This window comes from Phyllostomus hastatus, unplaced genomic scaffold, assembly GCF_019186645.2.
Source record: "Phyllostomus hastatus isolate PE091 unplaced genomic scaffold, TTU_PhHast_1.1 phas_scaffold_55, whole genome shotgun sequence".
NCBI classification, from domain to species: domain Eukaryota; kingdom Metazoa; phylum Chordata; class Mammalia; order Chiroptera; family Phyllostomidae; genus Phyllostomus; species Phyllostomus hastatus.
In genome coordinates, this window is record NW_025334035.1 from 1,330,087 (window position 1) to 1,348,942 (window position 18,856).

Below are 18,856 nucleotides of genomic sequence, written 5' to 3' on the forward strand. Positions count from 1 at the left end.
GCGGGGGGCCATGTGCAGCAGGAGAGTAGTGCTAAGAATATATACTGGGATTGGGCTTTCTTAAGCCCAAGTGCTTGCTTAATGCATTGCCCAGGGCCATGGAACCACCAAGCAGCAACCGGGAGTGGAATTGGTGGTTTCAGGCTGGTTATCTGTGTGCTTTGGGGACTTTGGACAACAGGGCTGCAGCTCCACTCCATATACGAGCTGGGTGGCCTTGAGCCCCACACTTCACCTCCTGGAGCTCCATTCACTCATGCCTAAAGCGGGGGTCATGGAAACAGCAGTCACACCTACTTGGCAGTGGTGATGGGAGTGAAAAAGGTGGTGCACGCACAGGGCCTACTGCAGATGATCGATAAACAGGAGCTGTTCTGTCTCCTCCACAGGCTACCGGGAGGCAGGACTGGTGGTGGGAGGGCCGAGTGGAGGAAGGGGCAGTGGTGTTCTGGTCTGTGAGCAGGGACCCAACCCAACTCTTGCTCTGTCAGGGCTGTCTTCATGGGGCTGAGAGGCGGTGTTCTTTGGTGGGGCCCAAGATAGGGAGAGGTGCAGTCCCCTGGGAGGGGTGCCTACAGTGGCCCAGGCCTGCATGCTCCTTTGCCTTGCTCTTTTTTGAACTAGGCCCCTTGGGGCAATGTCAGCCCATCTGTGAACACTGTGCCCAACATCCAGGGCTTGGTTCATTGGACCCCCAGACCCTGGCTGGCTGGGGAGAGCAGCATTCATGCATCTTCTAGAGCGCAGAGGCTCTGAGATCGGCTGACCGAGGGAGGCTGGCCTGCTCTGAAGATGGTGCTTCTCTCAGCTCTCTGGACCCCCGGCTCAGGAGGGCGAAGCTGCAGCATCCTAGTTACTTACAAGCCTCAGTGGTCTTCTCAAAAGCCTGGTGCTGACTTGCCTGGCCTTTATGCAGGCTGCTCCAGGAGGGCCCAACAAGACGGGCCTTGTGAAAGGCCCGTTACCTGCCAGCGCTCGGCATCCAAAATAGAATCTGGAGCAGCAAAGCCTTTAATTCCATGTGTCCCAACAGCAGGTCGGTGTGGGGATAACTATGATCTGACTGGTCTTGAGCTATAATTATGGAGTCAGAATAAAAAATTACAGGCATTGTGTGGGCTTGTTTTAAATATAACGTAATCCATACCGTCCTCTCTCTTATTTGCTAGATTTGAGGTGGAGTCCTTGGCGGTTGGCACAGGTTTTGCCTGACGTGTAGCAGATAAAAATGGCCTTTGCACAGTGACACAGCAGGAGGCCTCCCTAGCCCCCCTCGTGTTCCTGGCTGCCCGTGGCCCGCGGCCCACATGCGTCCGGGCAGCCTCTGAGTTGTTCACATCATCTGCAGGTTGAGTCCCCGCAGCGGCCTGTCTCCGCCTCCCCCTGCCAGTCCCCCAGAAACATCCCTGTAAAATAGTCTTGATGCTTAAGAGCCCATTAATGGTGCCCCTCTGTTTACAGGGTAAATCCAGACTCCGAGTTCCTTCATCTCTTGGCCCCAAACCACCGTTCAACATCTGTCTGGGAACAGCAGTGAGAGAACAGAGGTGAAGGGCAAGGGCTCTGGGGTCCAACCACGAGCAGTCGCCCAGGGCTCCCCTTCTTAGTGGACAAGCATGAGATGGGGCAGGTTCCCCCTCCCTATACGTTGGCCCCTCCCCCACGACCGTGGGCTGTTGTGAGGGTGGCATGAGGTGACACTCCTAGAGTGCCCCAGCTATGTCCCCTTTCCTCGCCATGTGTCAGTTCACCTATTGAAAGGATCAAGAGTCTCACTGTCTCTCAAGTCAGTAAATGTTTTTAAAATGGTATTTCTTGGTGTAGTTGTGTAGTAAGGTGGGCATGCATTAGTGCACCCTTCTGGAAAGCAAAATAGAAATACATATGCAAAGTCCTAAAACATGTTTACACCCTAGGATTAGGAATCTAACCCAAGGGGAAATCAAACCGTGGACAAAGGTTTATATTTAAAAGTTGTTTACTTCAATGTGTTTTTATGCTCTTGAAAAACTTAAAAATAAAATGCCCAACATTTAGGTAACAGTAAATATTTATGGTGTGTCCACTCAAAAACACTCCTATGCAGTCACTAGAAGTGTTTATGAAGAACATTTTATTATGTTGACAATGCTTATAATTTAATTTTAAGTGAATAAAACAGATACAAATTATATATACTATATGATCTCAATGATTATATTTTCTCCTTAATTGATTTCTGTATTTTCCCAATATTTTAGAATAGGTGTGCACTACTTTTTAGTAATTTTTAAAAGAGCTGAGTGTTAAAAATGGTATAAATAAGACAAGAGCATAGAACTCGATGTCTGAGTTTCTCTCTGGCTTTTAACAACTGAGGGGCCCAAGAGGTGACAGCAGAGACTCCTGCCCCAGCAACGAGCCACAGCAGGTGCAGCACGTGGAAGCAGAGACTGCCACCTACAGGGCACCCCCAGTGCATCTGCAAAGACTTCCCTTGAGGAGAGCTGCCTTCACAAGTGCCTAAGAACCGTCAATGCTGTTGGAAGTGGGGCAGTGTGCCAGCCCTGTGCTGTCCCTGCCACACCATGGAGTGCTGGCAGCTGCCCATCCACCTGGGTTGACTGGATTTTCTGCCTGAGAGGTGAGCTCTTCCTGCCACCTCAGGCAGGGGGCAGGAAGAGAGGCTGAGCTGCTGTCATCACTGTGGGTCCCTCTGCTGTCCACGTGTCTGGACTTTGGGGACCTCTGCATCCCCAACTGCCAGGACACGCAGGTCCACGTGGCAGGTCCACTTGTTCTGAGGGCGGAGAGCCTGAACGCTTCACTGGAGAGGTCACTGAGGGACAGCAAGGTCACTCCCAGCCATTTCTTGGGAAATCGGCCCAGATGAGGTTACCTGGAGAAATAAAAAGAAGTTCTTGAAGGGTCCCTGGTGGAAAGAAGGGCCCACATGAGTTCAGTGTGGGAGAGAGGCCTTAGAGGCCCGTGGCTAGGGTGTCCAGGTCCAGCCAGCCCATGTCAGGGCCTGTCCAGGACTCCCATGAACCAGCAATGTGCCTGCCCAGTGAGAAACCAGAGGAAGTCGGGAATCAGAAGCGGAAAGACCACAATAGATGACATACTGAACAAGGCAGGGAGGTGGAAAGGGAGGCAGACTGAGACCCAGGTCTGCCCGGCAGGGAGGCCACTGCCAAGGGCACGCTCCTAGGAGGAGATCAACACCGAGGACACGTTCCTCTTGGCTGTCATCAGGGAAACGCACATTAGAGCAGCCGGAGGTGCCCGTGCACCTGCTGAATTAGCACACATCCGAAAAGTGATAACATCTACCACGGCTGAGGTTGTGGGAGCACCAGCTTAAACACACTGCCTGGGGCCCTGTCAATTAGCACAGCCTTCTTGGGGAGAATTTGGGCAACACAGCTCCAATGCTATTAAAACATCCATCTCTTTTTACACAGTAATTCCCTTCCTGGGAACGTGCTGCAGGGAAAAATGGCAAGTCTGTAGGTAAAACATCATGTGTGCGGTGCTATCCCTGTGTCCAAAGTGCTAAGGTGTGGTGCTGTGAATATTTTAAAATAGGAAATATGAAGACTCAACAATAACATTTATGAGTACTGATGATACACGTAAATAAGCAGAAAATAAAACTATCTGTATGAAAATTAATAATTACATACATCAGCTGCTGGGAGGCCAGGCAGCCCCACTCATGCAGGTCCTTGGTTCCCAGCTGGCCACACAGACACTGCTGTCCTCCCCAGGGACCTGCCCTGCTGCTGCCGTCTGAAGCTCTCTGACCAAGAAGCCTAATCCACAGACCTCAGACTGGTGGGGAGACAGCCTCAGCGAGCCTGCCCACCTCGGCAGCTCACGCTGGTGGCCTGGGGAGTATGGGTGATGCCCGCTGGGTCACTTCAATGTCACACCTCAAGGAGCTACACCAGAACAGATATGGGTGGTGGGGAGTTAGGGCCTCACTTAAGGAAAGGGATAAAGTGATTTTCCAGGCTTTGAAATATCTTGGTATTTGCAAGCAAAGAAATCTGCTTAAGCCAGCTGGAGTCTGGACTTCCAGCTGGAGCATCATGGGAGGAAAGCAACTTAGAACAGACTGGAGGCAAAGGCAGGCAGAACTGCAGGGTCACCCCTCGTGGCCTGCCCCCACAGGAGGCACAGATTGGATCCTGAACTTGAATCATCCCGTTCTCCATCTTTCCCTCGCTCCTAGCGGCCATCAGAGAGGCCGGCAGCAAGTGAGAACCCAGTAAGTTGTGAGCGATGAGAAGAACGGGAAAGGACCACACAGTCTATGAACGAGCATGTGTCACCAAACAATCTGCCTTTATTCAAAGCCTGTCTGGTTTTCTAAACGTGCCCTTAATGTGCCTCAGAGAAACCGTGTCCCTTGTGCCTGCCCTGCTTGCTGCCGGGGGACGCCCTGCCTTACGGGGCTGAGAACGTTCAGTGACCATGCCTGTGTCCAGACAGACCTGACCTTGTTCGTTCAGCCCTGCACCATTACTGAGCACAAAGAGGCTTTATCATAGCCCCTGCCTTGATGTGCTTTCAGTCTCGTGGGCGAGACAGGAGTAAACAAGGAGGAATAACTCAAAGAGCAATCACACGGGTGCTGTGAAGAGAGGTCTCAGCAGTAGGGAGTGAGAACACCCAGGAAGTGGGCTCAAGATGGGGTGCAGGACCCGGCAAGGCTCCTTGGGGAGGTAGAAATGGAATGGAGCCTTGAAGACAGGAAGGATTTTACCTGGCAGAAGAACATCGGAGGGCGGGGCATGTGCACGAGTCCACCCCAGCCTCCCCCAGCTCCCACCCCCTCGAACCTGCCACTCACGGCGGCTCAGCACCGCTGGCCTGCCCAGGCGGATGGAGACAGTGCTGGTGCAGCCTCGGCGTGAGCTCTAACTGCTGAGGGTCTGAGGCTCCCCTTCACCATTCCCTCACTCCTTAGTGTGCTCGTATCAGAAACACTCATCACAGACCTGCTCCGGCCTAGGTACTGTCATAGGTTTGGGGGGCAAACCAGTCAAGTACTGTGCCCTTCCACTGGGGAAAACAGACAACAAACAAGGGACTGGAGAGATATAAAATAAGGGTTAGGGGATAAGAGTGATGAACGATGGGGGAGAAGGAAGAGGTATTTAATCCTTAAAATCAGTACCTGGTTTACCGTATTTTGATGTGTATAACGTGCACTTTTTTGCCCAAATTTTTGAGGGAAAAATAAGGATGCACATTACACATGTCTCTAATGATTACATAACCCCATGTATAATGTGCACAAAAACACAGCAAAATTACAACACGCGTTACACACAGCAAAATACGGTAATATCGTATTGATGTGAAGAGGCAAACCATTACAGAACATCTGGGGAAGAGCATTTTAGTCAGCATACATGGAAAGTGCAAAGGCCATAAGGCAGAAACAAACTTGGCCTATTAAGGATTAACACGAAGGCCAGCAAGGTGGAAAAGAACAGGGGAGGGGCAGGGCGGGGATGTGGTAGGAGAGGAGATCTGAGAGGTGGTGGGAAGCTCGGGAAAATTATAGCAGGTCTTACATCACAGCCAGGCTCCTGCCTTGAATGTCAGGGCTGGACCCAGGCCCCACACACTCCTCGTGCCACACCCTCATCCAGAAGTGCCCGTGGGTTAGACAAGCACAATGGACAAGCCACCGCTGGTATGCCATCCTCCCAGACCACCGATCCTGCCGCTTCTTTGGCTTTGCCCATGCCCACTGCTACGCTCTCCTCCTCCTGCTCCTCTGGGCAGCAGGGTTGGAGTACTGGCATAACCTGAAACCAGGTCATGGAAAGTGTGCGTTCCCGAGTGAGCCCAAGCAGGATGTGGCTGGAGCACTGACTGCCTAGAGGGCTCTGGTGGCAGGTGATGCCAGAGAATTGAAAGCCAACCTACCTGTAATGTAGGAGGCACAGAAGCACTGCAAATGCTCGAGGAAGCGGGGAGGAAAGAGTGAAATGTTTGAGGAACAGAACTATAGTAGCATTTTGGAGACAGGTTGGAAGAGAGGAAAGGAGACCAGGCAGAGAGAGAGTGCGACTCTGAACCAGGGCAATGCCTATGGGCTTGTTTCGAGAGACAGAGCAGACAGACCCACTCGACTGATGCGTACGGGGGGGTGGGTGGCAATTGTGAGAAAGAAGTCTAAGGTAACGGTGGTTTCTATCAGGCAACTGGGCAGACAGCACTACTCACTGAGGAAAAGCGGGCAGAGGTGTGTAGGAACATGGCCAGGGTCATGGTGGGGAGCAGAGGGCAGGAGGCAGATGGGCCGGTTCTGGATACTTGGAGTGGAAAGTGAATCTAGGCCATTGAGGAATGTCAGCATTCAGGTAGCAGCTGGCACTGTGAGTGCTGGGGCAGGTGTGCAAAGTGAAGAGGAGGCTGGGAAAGAATTCTGGGGGCCACTGACACTGGAGGGCTTGGGGTGGGGGGGAGGACATGGGGAAAGGAGACTGGGCACAGAGTACAGGCTCACGGAAACCAACGAGGAAAAGATTTCGAGGAGGGGATGGTCACCAGTTTCAAATGCTGCAGAAGGGTCAGAGAGGATGGGGACTGTGAAGGGGCTGCTGGATTTAACACCAGGAGTAGCAGGAAGAGACCCCGGGGAAGGACAGATTTGGTGCAGCTAGGCTGCAGGGGTCGGAAAAGACTATCAGGAAGGGGAAGTTTAAGCAGCAAGTGCAGACAGCTCTTTGAGGAAGCCTGAGAGAGAATAAAATAAGATGAACCGTGGCTCAGGACTGGAGTGGGGTGGGATGGGGAAGAGGGTGTCTGGTTTGGGAATAGGGGAGACGTGACATCTTTTGTTCACTTGGGCAAGGGAGCAGGAGAGGGAGAGGTGTCTCATGGACTTCCCACTTCTTTCTCTCCCCACCCCAAACCTCAGGCTTCCTGGGACCCCGGTGCCCAGGGGTCTCGGGAAGAGATGTCCTGCCTGACAGGCATCTCTTCCCAAGTGGCTGTCTGGCCTCCCTCTGTCCTTGCTCAAGGGCACAGAGCTCACTGCTGTGTGGCAGGCAGGCAGGCAGCCCCATCCACCAGGGGACCAGCTCAGCTGCTGGAAAAGCTTTTCATGGAGATCTGACACAGATGTGACATTGTCTTGGGACTTTAAAGGGGCTGAGCTTTCTGGGTTTGTCTATAGATCTTATAATAAATGTTTAAAATGCTTCCTTCTGTTGAGCCCAAATGCATTTCCTTGTAGCTTTTTACCCTTTGATTCCTGCTCTGCTCTCGAGGCCTCTGACAAAGGCAGCCCTTTAGGCAGCAGAAGGAAGTGGTACCCACCTTGTCTTCCTGTCCTGGGCCTGAACATCCCCTGCTCTTCTGACGGCCCCCAGGAGTTCTTGGGAACACACTGGAGCCACACTGCCCTTTGAAACAGATACATCACTAGAGGAATAGATATCTGTTTCACTAGCAGAAGCTAGTGGTTAAGAGCCAGCCTGGGTTTGAATCCTGGCTCTGCTTCTTTCTAGCTGCTAAGTCTCTTCCTGGGTAAGTCACTTAGCTTCTCTCTACCCCAAGGTCCTGTCTAGGAGGTAGCAGCTGCTATCTGAGGTAGCAAGGTCCTGCCCTCCCTCAGCAAGCTGTGAGGCTCGCATGAGTTAGAACACACAGAGTGCTTCGAACAGTGTCAAGGGGAAAGTCGGTGCTCAGTGTGTGTTTACTGCTCTCAGATATCGAAGCTCCTTTTGGAAGGGAATATAAAACACAAGAATCCTCCCTGAGTCAACGTGGGCATGATTTTCTGAGATGAACCTGGCTCAGGCCCAATGCTGAATCACAGGACCTTCGCCTGAGAAAAACAAGACCCCTGAAGCCTCCCCAGGGCATTTGGACAGTTCAGAGACCAGAATCCAGTCCGGGGACAAAGCATGGAAAGCGGCCGCAGCAAAGCCATCCAGAGAGTGCCTCTCAGGACCTGGCACCCCTGCAGGCAGATGGGCTGGTTCTGTTAACAACTGTCACCTCAGGCCTCTGTCCTGCTTGGCGCCGGGCCTAGGTTTCTGCTCCTCCAAGTCTCGGCCTCTGCTGCTGTGTGAGGGCTGCCTGACCTCTGCTGTCCGCTGTCTGTCATGGCACAAACTCAGAGACGGCCACAGGCCGGGGGCACTAGAAAGGGAAGAGACCTCAGAGGTACACCTTTGTCCAACTTTGTAAACAGCAATTCCCAACATTAATGTATTTCACATGTGACTGTACACGAAGGTTTTGCAAGGCAAGTCTTCCCGTCAGTGTGTATGAGCACTCTGGTGTGTCCTGTGTTTTTCTGTTTCATTTCAGGAATAAGAAACGTGCTAACTGCAATCCACTGCAATTCACTCCACCAAACTAGTGCTGCGCTCTCCCCAGCTTCAGTCAGTGTGCACCACGCCACTGCCAAACTTTTGGCCACTTTAAAGGCTCACTGTGATTTTTTTTTTACCTTTAAATCAACTCACTGAAACATTTTTAAATACCCATCATAGCTTAAGCAAAATATTAGTGAAATTACAAGCTGAAGGGCTAGCTGCATTGCTTTCCCAATAAACACTGAATAAACACTAAGCCATCAAAATAAAATACGCTTCCATACCCCCTAAAACCGTCTTGCACACTAGCAGTGTCTGCATTTCTGACTTCGGGAATCGCAGGTCTGGAGATTAGTTCAAACATCTCCTGTTATAGTGGGGGCAGTGAGGCTCAGAGAGTTGAATTCACTTATCTGAGGTCTAATCAGTCAGTCAATGGGAAGAAATGTGTTATCTGGTCACAGGAGAGAAAAAAGGACATTTATCTCTAGGCTGCCCCTGGCCGAAGGCGGTGCTGGGTCTCCAGTCTGACGGTCCTACCGCTTTTGGAGGGAAGCCCCAGCCCAGCTCTCACCAGAGCCAGGCTGTCAGTTCACAGTGAGCCTGGCGGAGCCACCATAAGACCTTCGGAGGGCTGAGACACCCTCATTTTTTGAGGTCCTGATCCATGTCATATAAATATGACAATTTGTCCACACTGGTGCTTACTAATTTCAATTTGTTTTTTAAAAAATGTTTGTGTTTTGAAGCAGATGAATTTGCTAAGCTTCGACCGCTTTTATAAACCTTACATAGTTCGAAGGCCCTTGGGTTACAGCCTGCAGTGCGCTACGGACGAATGACGTGAACCCGGTAAAGGAACCTGATCTATGAAGGCGAGCTGAAGGGCGATTGCACACGCACACCCTCCCCCTGGTCTCTGGTGGGGAATGTGTTCGGGCCCCAGACAACTACAGGCATGACCTTCCAGCGTGGAATGCTGCTGCTCTGCAGACTGCTGGGGGCGGGGCCATGTCAGGTCCACTGCAGGCCGTGTGGCTGACAAGGTCCTCTCACTCTGGGCCTCTGTTTTCTCATTAAGTAAAATGAAGGTATATATTAGAATAGATTGATGATTTTCAAAGATTTTATTTTAGCATCAGGGCCCTTTTGCAAATGAAATCTCGTTATTAGGCCCAAAGCAGACCTGCTCTGCAATGGACAAAGCTCTGACCAGCCCCGAGAACCTAACTGATGTGCAGGTAAGGACGTGAAGACACTCAGGAGAAGGTCCCCTAGGCATCTGCCAAGAGAGAGTGGTCTCCTGCCGACAAGGGTGGGTCCTGAGGTCCCTGATATTCTCCAGACCGTGACCAGACCTGAGCTGTAAGGAATAGCACAGTAATTTTCAAACCTCTGTGGTAGCTGCACACAGTCAAAAACAAAGTTCACGTCAAGACAGAGTACACAGGTACTGAAATGTAAGTGCTCACGAACCAGACCTTTGTACTGTAAAGGAAAATACTGTCCAATACTTGGGCTGGTCAGAGATGCTTTGGGAATGTAATCCACCAACCTCTTCTTGGGAATCAAATATATTTCTGATAAAATGCTTCAGCAATTTTCTGATGAATTTTAGTGGGAATAAGACCTCTGAGAAACCACTTACATATGCATTCAGCTAATGTCAACTCTGGGAGGGACCCAATGGCCTTTAGCTATCTTTTAATAAACCTAGTAATTGTGAACAGAACTCTTTTCTGGTACCCAGTCTGACAATGGCTATATAACCATTCTCTTTTCCTACATGATGTCCTTACCAATAGATACTTGTTGAATTGTCCAGGGAGAAGCCATTTTCCTTGTTGTGAGACTGTAATGAAAACTCTGACATGGAGTTGTAAATTGCCTGAAGCTTTTTCCCTTCCTCCTCCCATTCACTACCTTAATGGTGTGATGCACTCTGACATTTTCTGTTCTATTTTATTTAAAAAAAATGCTAAGTGTGACCCACTAAATTAATTTCATCAGTTTTTCATGGTTTTGACTGGAAGCTTAAAAACCACTGGGTGGGGCAGCAGCCTATTAAGACAGAAGGACATTGCTGCCGTTATGAAATGAAACCAGAGGAGGAAACCAGGTAAGGCGAAGGCCACAGAGCACTTACTTTTCCTGAGTACCTGGTACATACCAGGAGTTCAGTAACTGTCTTCTGAAACTTAAAAAACAATAATATTTTAAAAAGGGAGCAAGCCACAAACTAAATATGTTTGCAATGCAAGTGAGAATTTGTGTTCAGAACATTTAAAGGACTCAAACATCAAGAAAAAGACAAGAAAGAAGAAAAAAGTGCAAAGGGTATGAATCGGCAATTTCTGAAAAGCATACAGAGAGCGGCTCTGCTTCACAGGAAAGACAGGAAAAGGAGCAGAATGGAATTACTAACACTGAGAAACTGAGAGGAGGAGCCCCCTTGGAGATGGAACGCAGACCTCTGAGAAGGGCACCAGCCAGCCGGTCCTGGTGTTTAGGAGTGGGGCGCAGCGAAGAAGCTGGTTCTTTGAGGAATGCACATACCCCTTACAAATAAGAACTCCCCTCAGAATAGGGAGCGTCTGAACGCTAAGAAAATAACAGTATTCCTATATAAAAACCAGACCAGATGGGAGATTCTGGATTCAGGACATGTTGGACTTTTCAACCTGATTTCCTTTTATTAGTCTAGAAAAACCTTAGGCAAGGGTGAGGTGTTGCTGGTGGGATACTCACATAAACCACGAGGCAAGAAGCCCACAGAGCGCAGACAGGAAGGAGTCCCATCCCCTCCTCCAGCTGGGAGGGCTCCCTCCTGGGCCCCTTCTTGGCAGATTGCCACAGGGATCCAGGTGGCAATGAGGAAATGTGTCTTGTGGAGCCACGGCCTCTGCCACAAAGTGGAGTATATGAGACATGGGACAAAAGCATAACTGCCATGGCCTGCCACACTGGCTAATTAAATTCCACAGCAAAAGAAGAACAAAGTTGTTTCTAACACAATGCAACTATTCTACACAGAAAGGTGCTATTACTCTCTTGCCAAGAAAGGGGCACAACATCCCAAGAGTCACTGTGTGCTTCTCTGAGAGAGAGTCACACTACCCACTTCTGAGCTGTGACATAATTCATCTCCATATTCTGTTATCTAAAGACTAAATTGTAAAGTTAACATCCAATGAAACATATTAACTAATATGTTAGTTATTAGGCAGCTTCCTGCCAGGGTAGAGTAACAGAGACCAAATTTACCCTCCTGGCTGAGCTAACTAAAGTAACAGACAAAGGTGAGCCCTACAGTTACCCCTGCTTACTGGAGGGAGCTTTGAGGTTACAGTGTAGGAAGGGGGAACTCGGGCAGAGCCCAGAATCTTCCTGAGTTCAGGTGACAGTGCTAGGGGTCCAGTGAGTACCAGGCAGCTGGAACTGGCAGGGCAGCGTACGAAACTGAGAAGGCTGTGCAGAGAGAGAGAGCTGGAGGTGAGCAGAGGTTGCCTTGAGTATTCAGCAGAGTGCTGATTGTCACCTGAATGTGAGGGCAGGAAAAGAAAAACCTGAAAGGAGGAAGAACAATTTCCAAAGCTCACATAATGCTGAATGCTGGGTCTATTCCCACCAGTCAAGGTACAAGAAACATGAAGAAGACTACGCAAAGGTTCATCATAATCCAATTGCTTAAAACTAATGATAAGCAGACATAGTAAAAGGAATCATACAGAAGCCTTTGTACATAGGGACAAAGATTAGGATAGAGCAAGATCTCTTATTGGAAGTAATGTAAGTCAGTAAGCAATGAAATGAACAGTTTTAAAGTATGGGAAGTAAAACAATATAAAAATTCTTTACCAGAAAAAAAATATATCAGAAATGATGGCAAAATCAAGACTTCATTGAACATAAAAAAAATTGAAAGAATTCATCACCAGCAAACCTGCACAAGAAAAAATGATTAGAAAGTCTTTTAAAGCCCTGGCTGGTGTAGCTCAGTAGATTGAGTGTGGGCTGCGAACCAAAGCATCACAGGTTCGATTCCCAGCCAGGGCACATGCCTGGGTTGCAGGCCACGGCCCCCAGCAACCGCACATTGATGTTTCTCTCTCTCTCTTTCTCCCTCCCTTCCCTCTCTAAAAAAAAAAAAAGTAAATAAACCTGAAAAAAAAACTTAAAAACAAAACAGAGGATTTTCTAGATTCTTTAAAAAAAAAAAAAAGAAAGGAAGTCTTTTAAGCCCTGCTGGTGTGGCTCAGTGGATTGAGTGCCGACCTGTGAACCAAAGGGTCGCTGGTTCAATTCCCAGTCAGGGCACATGCCTGAGTTATGGGGCAAGGTCCCCAGCAGTGGGCGTGTGAGAGGCAACCACACATTGATGTTTCTCTCCTTCTCTTTATCCTTTTCCGTTCTAAAAATAAATAAATAAAACCTTAAAAATAAAATAAAATAAAGAAAGTCTTTTAAGCAGAAGGAAAATGCTACCAGATAAAAATCTGGATTTATACAAAGAGATGAAGAGTACAAAATTGCTAACTATGTGAATACATATATATGTATCTCATATATATGTGAATACATAGAAAGGGCTTTTTAAAAGTTATTTAAATTTCTTTAAAAACTAATCAACTATTTAGAGCAAATATGCTAACAGTGTACTGAGGGGTTTATAACATATGAATAAGTGATTGAATAATTATGTTGATACATCATACAACATGTAAGTATCAATTATATGACAACAGCAGCAGAAAGGCCAGGAAAAACGGGATTGTGCTCTTGTAAGGTTTTTATACTTTATGTCAAGTAGTATCACATCAAGTGAAGGTAGAACAGGGTAAGTTAAAAATGTATACTATAAACTTTAGTGAAACTACTAAAAAACACAGAAAGAGTAAAGAAGCCAACAAAGATGAAATAAATAATTAAAAATATTAAGTTAATACAAAAGAAAAAAGGAAAAAAGGGAACACTGACCAGAGGGAACAAACAGAAAACAAACAGCTGGATGGCAGGTGTGAGCTCAGCCATATCAGTAAGTACGGAAAATATAAACTGTCTAGACATTCCCATATTAGCAGAAACTATTAGGTTGGATTTAAAAAACACCAAGATCCAACTATAAAAAGCAACACATCTGTTTTACATAGAAAGATACAAATAAGTTGAACATAAAAGGGTAGGAAAAGGAATACCATCCTAACAATAGTAAAAAAGCTGAAGAAGCTGTATTAATATCAAATAGAACAGATCTCAGAGCAAAGAATATTACTGGGGATAAGGAAACTCATTTCATGATAAAGAGGCCAATTTATCAAGCAGACATGATGATGCTACATGTTTATGCACCTAATAGCAGAGCTTCAAAACAGCAATGAGATGTTTGGAGCCTCACAGGAGTTCCATACAAATGTTCCTTCTTTCATTTTTTCTTTTTAGTATTATCTATTATGCTCACTGAAATTTAAACTTGAGGACACCACACCTACCTTCATGTGGTTATCAGAAGGAATAGTCCTGGGAGGAAGCAAATAGTGGTGGCAAGTTGCTTTGGCTTCTACGGACTTCAGTTTTTCCATCTGTACCATGGTCATCTGTTTTGAAAAACAAAACAAAACAAAACAGTTTTTAAACAGTGAATTTTTTCTCCAGGCCAATGGCATGTGGAACCCATGTAAGCATGTAGAGCCACAGAGGCTGGGTCAGTGTGCAGGGCTTGGGCACTTGTACCAGCTACGCTGGACCAGAGCAGCAGCAAGGACAGAGGACCAGGAATCCTGGGAAGTCTCAATGAAAACTTGAGCCAAACACCTCGCTGGTTGAGCTCTTAATTCTTCCCTTGGCTTGTGTGAGAATACTCTTCCCTACGGAAAGAGTATTCTATTAGAGACATTCTTTTACTTTAAGTATTTTCAACAACTGATGACAAATATATGAGATTTTGTAACCTACCCTCAGCTTACATGTAAATGAATGGATTGCGAGGAGAAGGGCAACAAGTGAAGGCCGGTCACAGCTATTTCCTAGCTCAACAAATCAAACGGGTAGTAGATGGAGCCATGAGAGGCCTTCCTGGCTGGCAATGGAGGGGACAACATCGCTCTCTGCTCTTTCTCGCGTGCGAGTGCTCAGCATCATAGACCACGTCACAGGTGCAACAGCACTGTGCTCCCTGGAAGCCTCCCAGAGCAGACGATGTAGGAGAGAGGTGCTGACACATGATGTGGGCAGTGTGCATTTACAATATGCAGCAGCTACATTAAACGTTATGATAGCTATAAGCTTCTTTAATACACAGGGTCATTTTAAAGCTGTGGAATCTGATGTGTAAAACAGTACGTATGGCAAATATCCTGTCAACATCCTTTTTTTCATGTCTGCCTTTTTGACACTTTCCTGCCCTGTGTATGCCCCTTTGGATTTCAGCTTTGAAATGTGGATAAATGAATTAGGAGGAAGAAACCTCGGTAAAACCCTTCTTATGAAACAAAATTAACAAAAAGAAAGAAGGGACCACAATTCTGTATCCTCCCAAGAGAATCAGTTATCTCAAAAACAAGTGCCTGGTTTTTTCACAGTAACCTTCCAACCAGTTTTGTGGGTACCACCAAGATGGGGACCAAAGCAGTTAATATGGAAAAGTCTAGAAGGATAAACTCTGAGTTGCTGACACTATTTGCAGAGGATGAGAATGGAAAGGAATGATGACAAATTATTAATTTTTCTTTACACACCTTTGAATTACTTCACTTGTTACATTAAGCACATATCCCTTTTGTAATAGACACTAATAAAGAACACTGATAAGAAGAGCAACTACCTTATTCACTTAAAAAACAATGATTAAGAGAGTGTTTGTATACAATGCATATGGTGTCATGTTAAAAGCAATTAGTAAGCTCACCAAAGATTAAGATTCCAAAGTTTATCAGTTTACAGCAGAAGTTGTTATGAGGCAGAGGCATGAGGGTAACCTCTGGGGTTTATGGCACTCCTCTGGCTCGGGCCCCTAGTCTACTGGGCAGCCCGGTGCCCTCCCCTGCAATTAAATGACATAACGTGGGCACTGACTTAGAACAGCATCTGGGAACAACAAGGGATGCCACTCACAAAAAGGTCCCACAGATTCAAGGTCATCTACATCCTGTGCAATGGGACCAACTTTCCTCCTGGGGTAAATATCACGTAAGTTATTGAAAACAGAGCTGTAAGGTCCCCTCAAAGAGCAGCATATCCCTCAACTCTGAAAGCCCCTGCCCTGACATTGGACCCTGGTCACTGCCTCTAAGCCTCTCCCACAGCATAATCCTATGATTAGTGGGGTGCTTCCTCCAATGGATCATGCTTTAGCTTTCTAAGCTGCTAGAATCTTCAGGGTTTTTCACCCTTGGTACTGTTGGCATCTCGGGCCCAGTGATTCTTTGTTGTCAGCGGCTGCTGGGTTGGGGATAACCTGTGCATGGTAGGGTGTTTAGTGACACACACCATACACCAAACTGCTCAAGCCAAGCTTCACCCACTAGATGCCAGCAGCATCCAACCCCCGCAGTTGTGACAAAAACGCCAGGTGCCCCGGGGGGGCAAACTTTCTCCCAGTTTAGAACCACTGTTACGGATCAGTTCAGCTGTTCCTCAACCATCCCATAAGACCCTGGGGCCGGGGCTACTCGTTAATATCCACATACCCCACCTGCCACAAAACCCCAAACTTGAACTTTTGAACTTTAAGACCTTCCCAGGAGCCATGTAATGTTACCTGTGGAAGTCAAGTTTTCTGAAACACTTGTCTAACATTTTAATGCAAATTCTCACTTACTGGTGGCTGCCAACAAACTATAGGCAAGAAAAAACTAGGTAGGTCAAGTCGGGCCCTGAGGGGATGAGAGGGAGGGAAAGGGTGTTCAGCCAGTTGGTGCTCTCTGAAGAGCAAGATCTCACATTCATTTTGTGCAGCATAAAATGAGTGAGATAGACTGGCAGGTGATACTCACTTACTCATATGGCTTTAAATATGACTTTAAAATGACCCCGTATTTTATATTCCCAATTCTCAACCTCTCCGTTTCGGTATTGTTCAAGAATCTCAAACTCAGCATGGCCAAAACTGAACTGATTTGTCCTCCTAAACCTCATCTTTCGCTAGTATTTCTCAAAAATGGCCATACCACCATACACCAAGTTTCTCAAGCCAAGTTCAAAGTCATCCTTGATTCTTTTATTCCTCTCCATATCCACCAGGCCTGTCAGCTCTGCCACAGCCAGCACTAACCTGCCTTCTCTCTAGCTCCACTTCTGCCACCCTAGTATGAGCCACTACCATTTCTTACTGGACCATGGCATTAGCTCCCTAACTAGTTCTTGTTTCCCCTCGTGTCCCCCACATCAGGTTTTCTCAATACCACACCACTGACATTTTGGGATAGGAAATTCTTTGGTGTGTGTGGTGGGGAGGGCTGTCTCAGGGACTGTACAATGTTCAGCAGCATCCGTTGTCTCCAACTACCAGATGCCAGCAGTAAAACTACCCCCCCCGCCAAATTCTGACAAATGAAAATGTCTCTAGACATTTCCAGGGGACAGAACCACCCACAGCGGAGAACCACTGCCTAACAACCTACACATAGAAGCCATATATTTTATGCTAAAAATATAAATTGCATCATTTCACTCCCCTGCTGAAAACCCTCCAATATGTCCCTATGGACCTTAGAATAAAACCCAAGCTCCTTGCCCGTGGCTTATAAGACCTCTGTGATTGGGCTCTTGCCTACCTCTCTAACATCCTCTCTTCCATACGATGGCTCTCCCTCATTCGAGTCCAGCCACACGGGTCTTCTCTCTGCTTCTTACACATTCCAAGTGTGCTCCCATCCACTCTTTGCACTTACTGTTCCCTCTGCCTGGAATGCACTCTTTCCAGATCTTTGCATGGCTCACTGTTCATGCACACACACATCTCAGCTCAAACGACGCTCATGCAGCAAGGCCCTCCCTGACCACCCCTTACCCTCATTCTCTATCATATTACCTTCATGGTGCTAACCACAATAGAAAACTGTCTTTTCATTTGTTGTCTGCCTCTTCACCAGAGTGTAAACTCCTCAAGAGCGGGGCCCTGTCTTCCTTGTTCACTGCTGTAGCCCAAGTGCTAGAATCCCATCTGGAATAGAGTGGTGCTCAAAAATTCCTCCCCTCCACCTCCTCAAATATCAGGTCAGGTTTCCCTTCTAAGATCCCCTCTTGATTGTTGGTGGTGCTGACTTTCATTTTAAACTACAATGACCTATGTTAAAAAGTGTGTGGCTGGGGGTACCATGTACAGAACTTAGTATAAAGAAAATAACTGCTTATTTTGAAACATAAACAAAGGCTAATTAATTAATTAATTAATGAAAATCTGTTCCTTGCCCCTCAGATTTTTAGCAGGCATATAATCATACCACTGGTCATCCTTTCAGTTTGCTACCTGCCCCTAAGCAGTGAAGGGATTATGAATCTCAAACTCACCTGGCTCAGAGGTTCAAACAGCCTATTTGTCCATCAACTCAAATTATACAGTATCATGGACCTGAAGACCTTTTGTGCTTGTGCTGGCGTCAAGTTCAAATAGTTGCCTGGGTCGAAGGCAGGATGATCCAGGGTGCAGCATGGTCAATAAGTGTTGGCTGAGTCCCCAAACCATTGCTTGGTTGTTTCTTACATTGATTTACCATGAAATCAAAGATGATTGGTCCACCTGGCAGCTGGGTGGCTGCAAACTGGAGGCAATGTCATCCTGGCTGGGGGCCATGGCCCTTTTGTAGCCTCTGGAAAGCATTTCATTGAGCCATTTTTACATTCTGGCCGGTTGCCGGCTTGTCCCTCCGGGGAGGGCTCTCTACGCGGTGCAGAGACGTCTCCACCCGCAGGGTTGACGCCTTGACGTGGCGGGAGGACGTTTCTGTGCGCTGCGAGGAGGTTTCCACGTGCTGGGAGGACACCTCTAGGACGCGAGGGAGCCGCTTCCCAGAGGGGGAATGGGAGAGCCCCTCACTATGGCGCTGGGAGGTCTCCACCTGCCGGGAAGTAGTGCGCACCAACCGGGAGGAGGTCTCCACTCGGTGAGACGAGGTCTCCACGTGGACTGTCGACGTCTCCTTGTAGCGAACGGTCTCCACTCGAGGCGAAGGGGGCTTCCCCCGAAGGGGTGAAGCCATTCTACGGATGTAACGGGGTCAAAGAGGCCTTAGGAGGCCCCACAGCCCAACAGCCCCCGATAGTCTAGCCTCCGGGTTACATCACAGGGGAAGGAATGATGTCACAAATGGCGTGTTATGTCACCGCAGGCACAAGGGTGGACAAACGTGCCCGGACACGATGACGTCCAGGCACCAAGGCCCCATGGGGACTTTTTTTCTCCCTTGCAAATACCGGATCTGTCACCCAGCTCCGTGGGCTCTGCACCACGCCCTCGCTTTTTGAAAGCCAGGGAGGGCGGAGAAAGGGGGCAGCCCAGGCTGGCCAGGGATGGGCGGAGCCTCCCGCCT

At 47.9% G+C, this 18,856-nt stretch overlaps 1 protein-coding gene across 1 annotated transcript; it reads right to left on the bottom strand.

Annotated features, from left to right (window-relative positions):
* Positions 1 to 2,032: 2,032 nt before the first annotated feature.
* CUNH17orf100 (chromosome unknown C17orf100 homolog) lies at positions 2,033 to 18,737 on the bottom strand. Its single transcript, XM_045824502.1, has 3 exons — positions 17,838 to 18,737; positions 13,820 to 13,924; positions 2,033 to 2,878 (listed from the first exon to the last, which is right to left on the bottom strand). Exon 1 carries the CDS (start codon positions 18,524 to 18,526, stop codon positions 18,149 to 18,151), a length of 378 nt encoding a protein of 125 aa, XP_045680458.1. The 5' UTR covers positions 18,527 to 18,737; the 3' UTR covers positions 2,033 to 2,878; positions 13,820 to 13,924; positions 17,838 to 18,148.
* Positions 18,738 to 18,856: the final 119 nt, after the last annotated feature.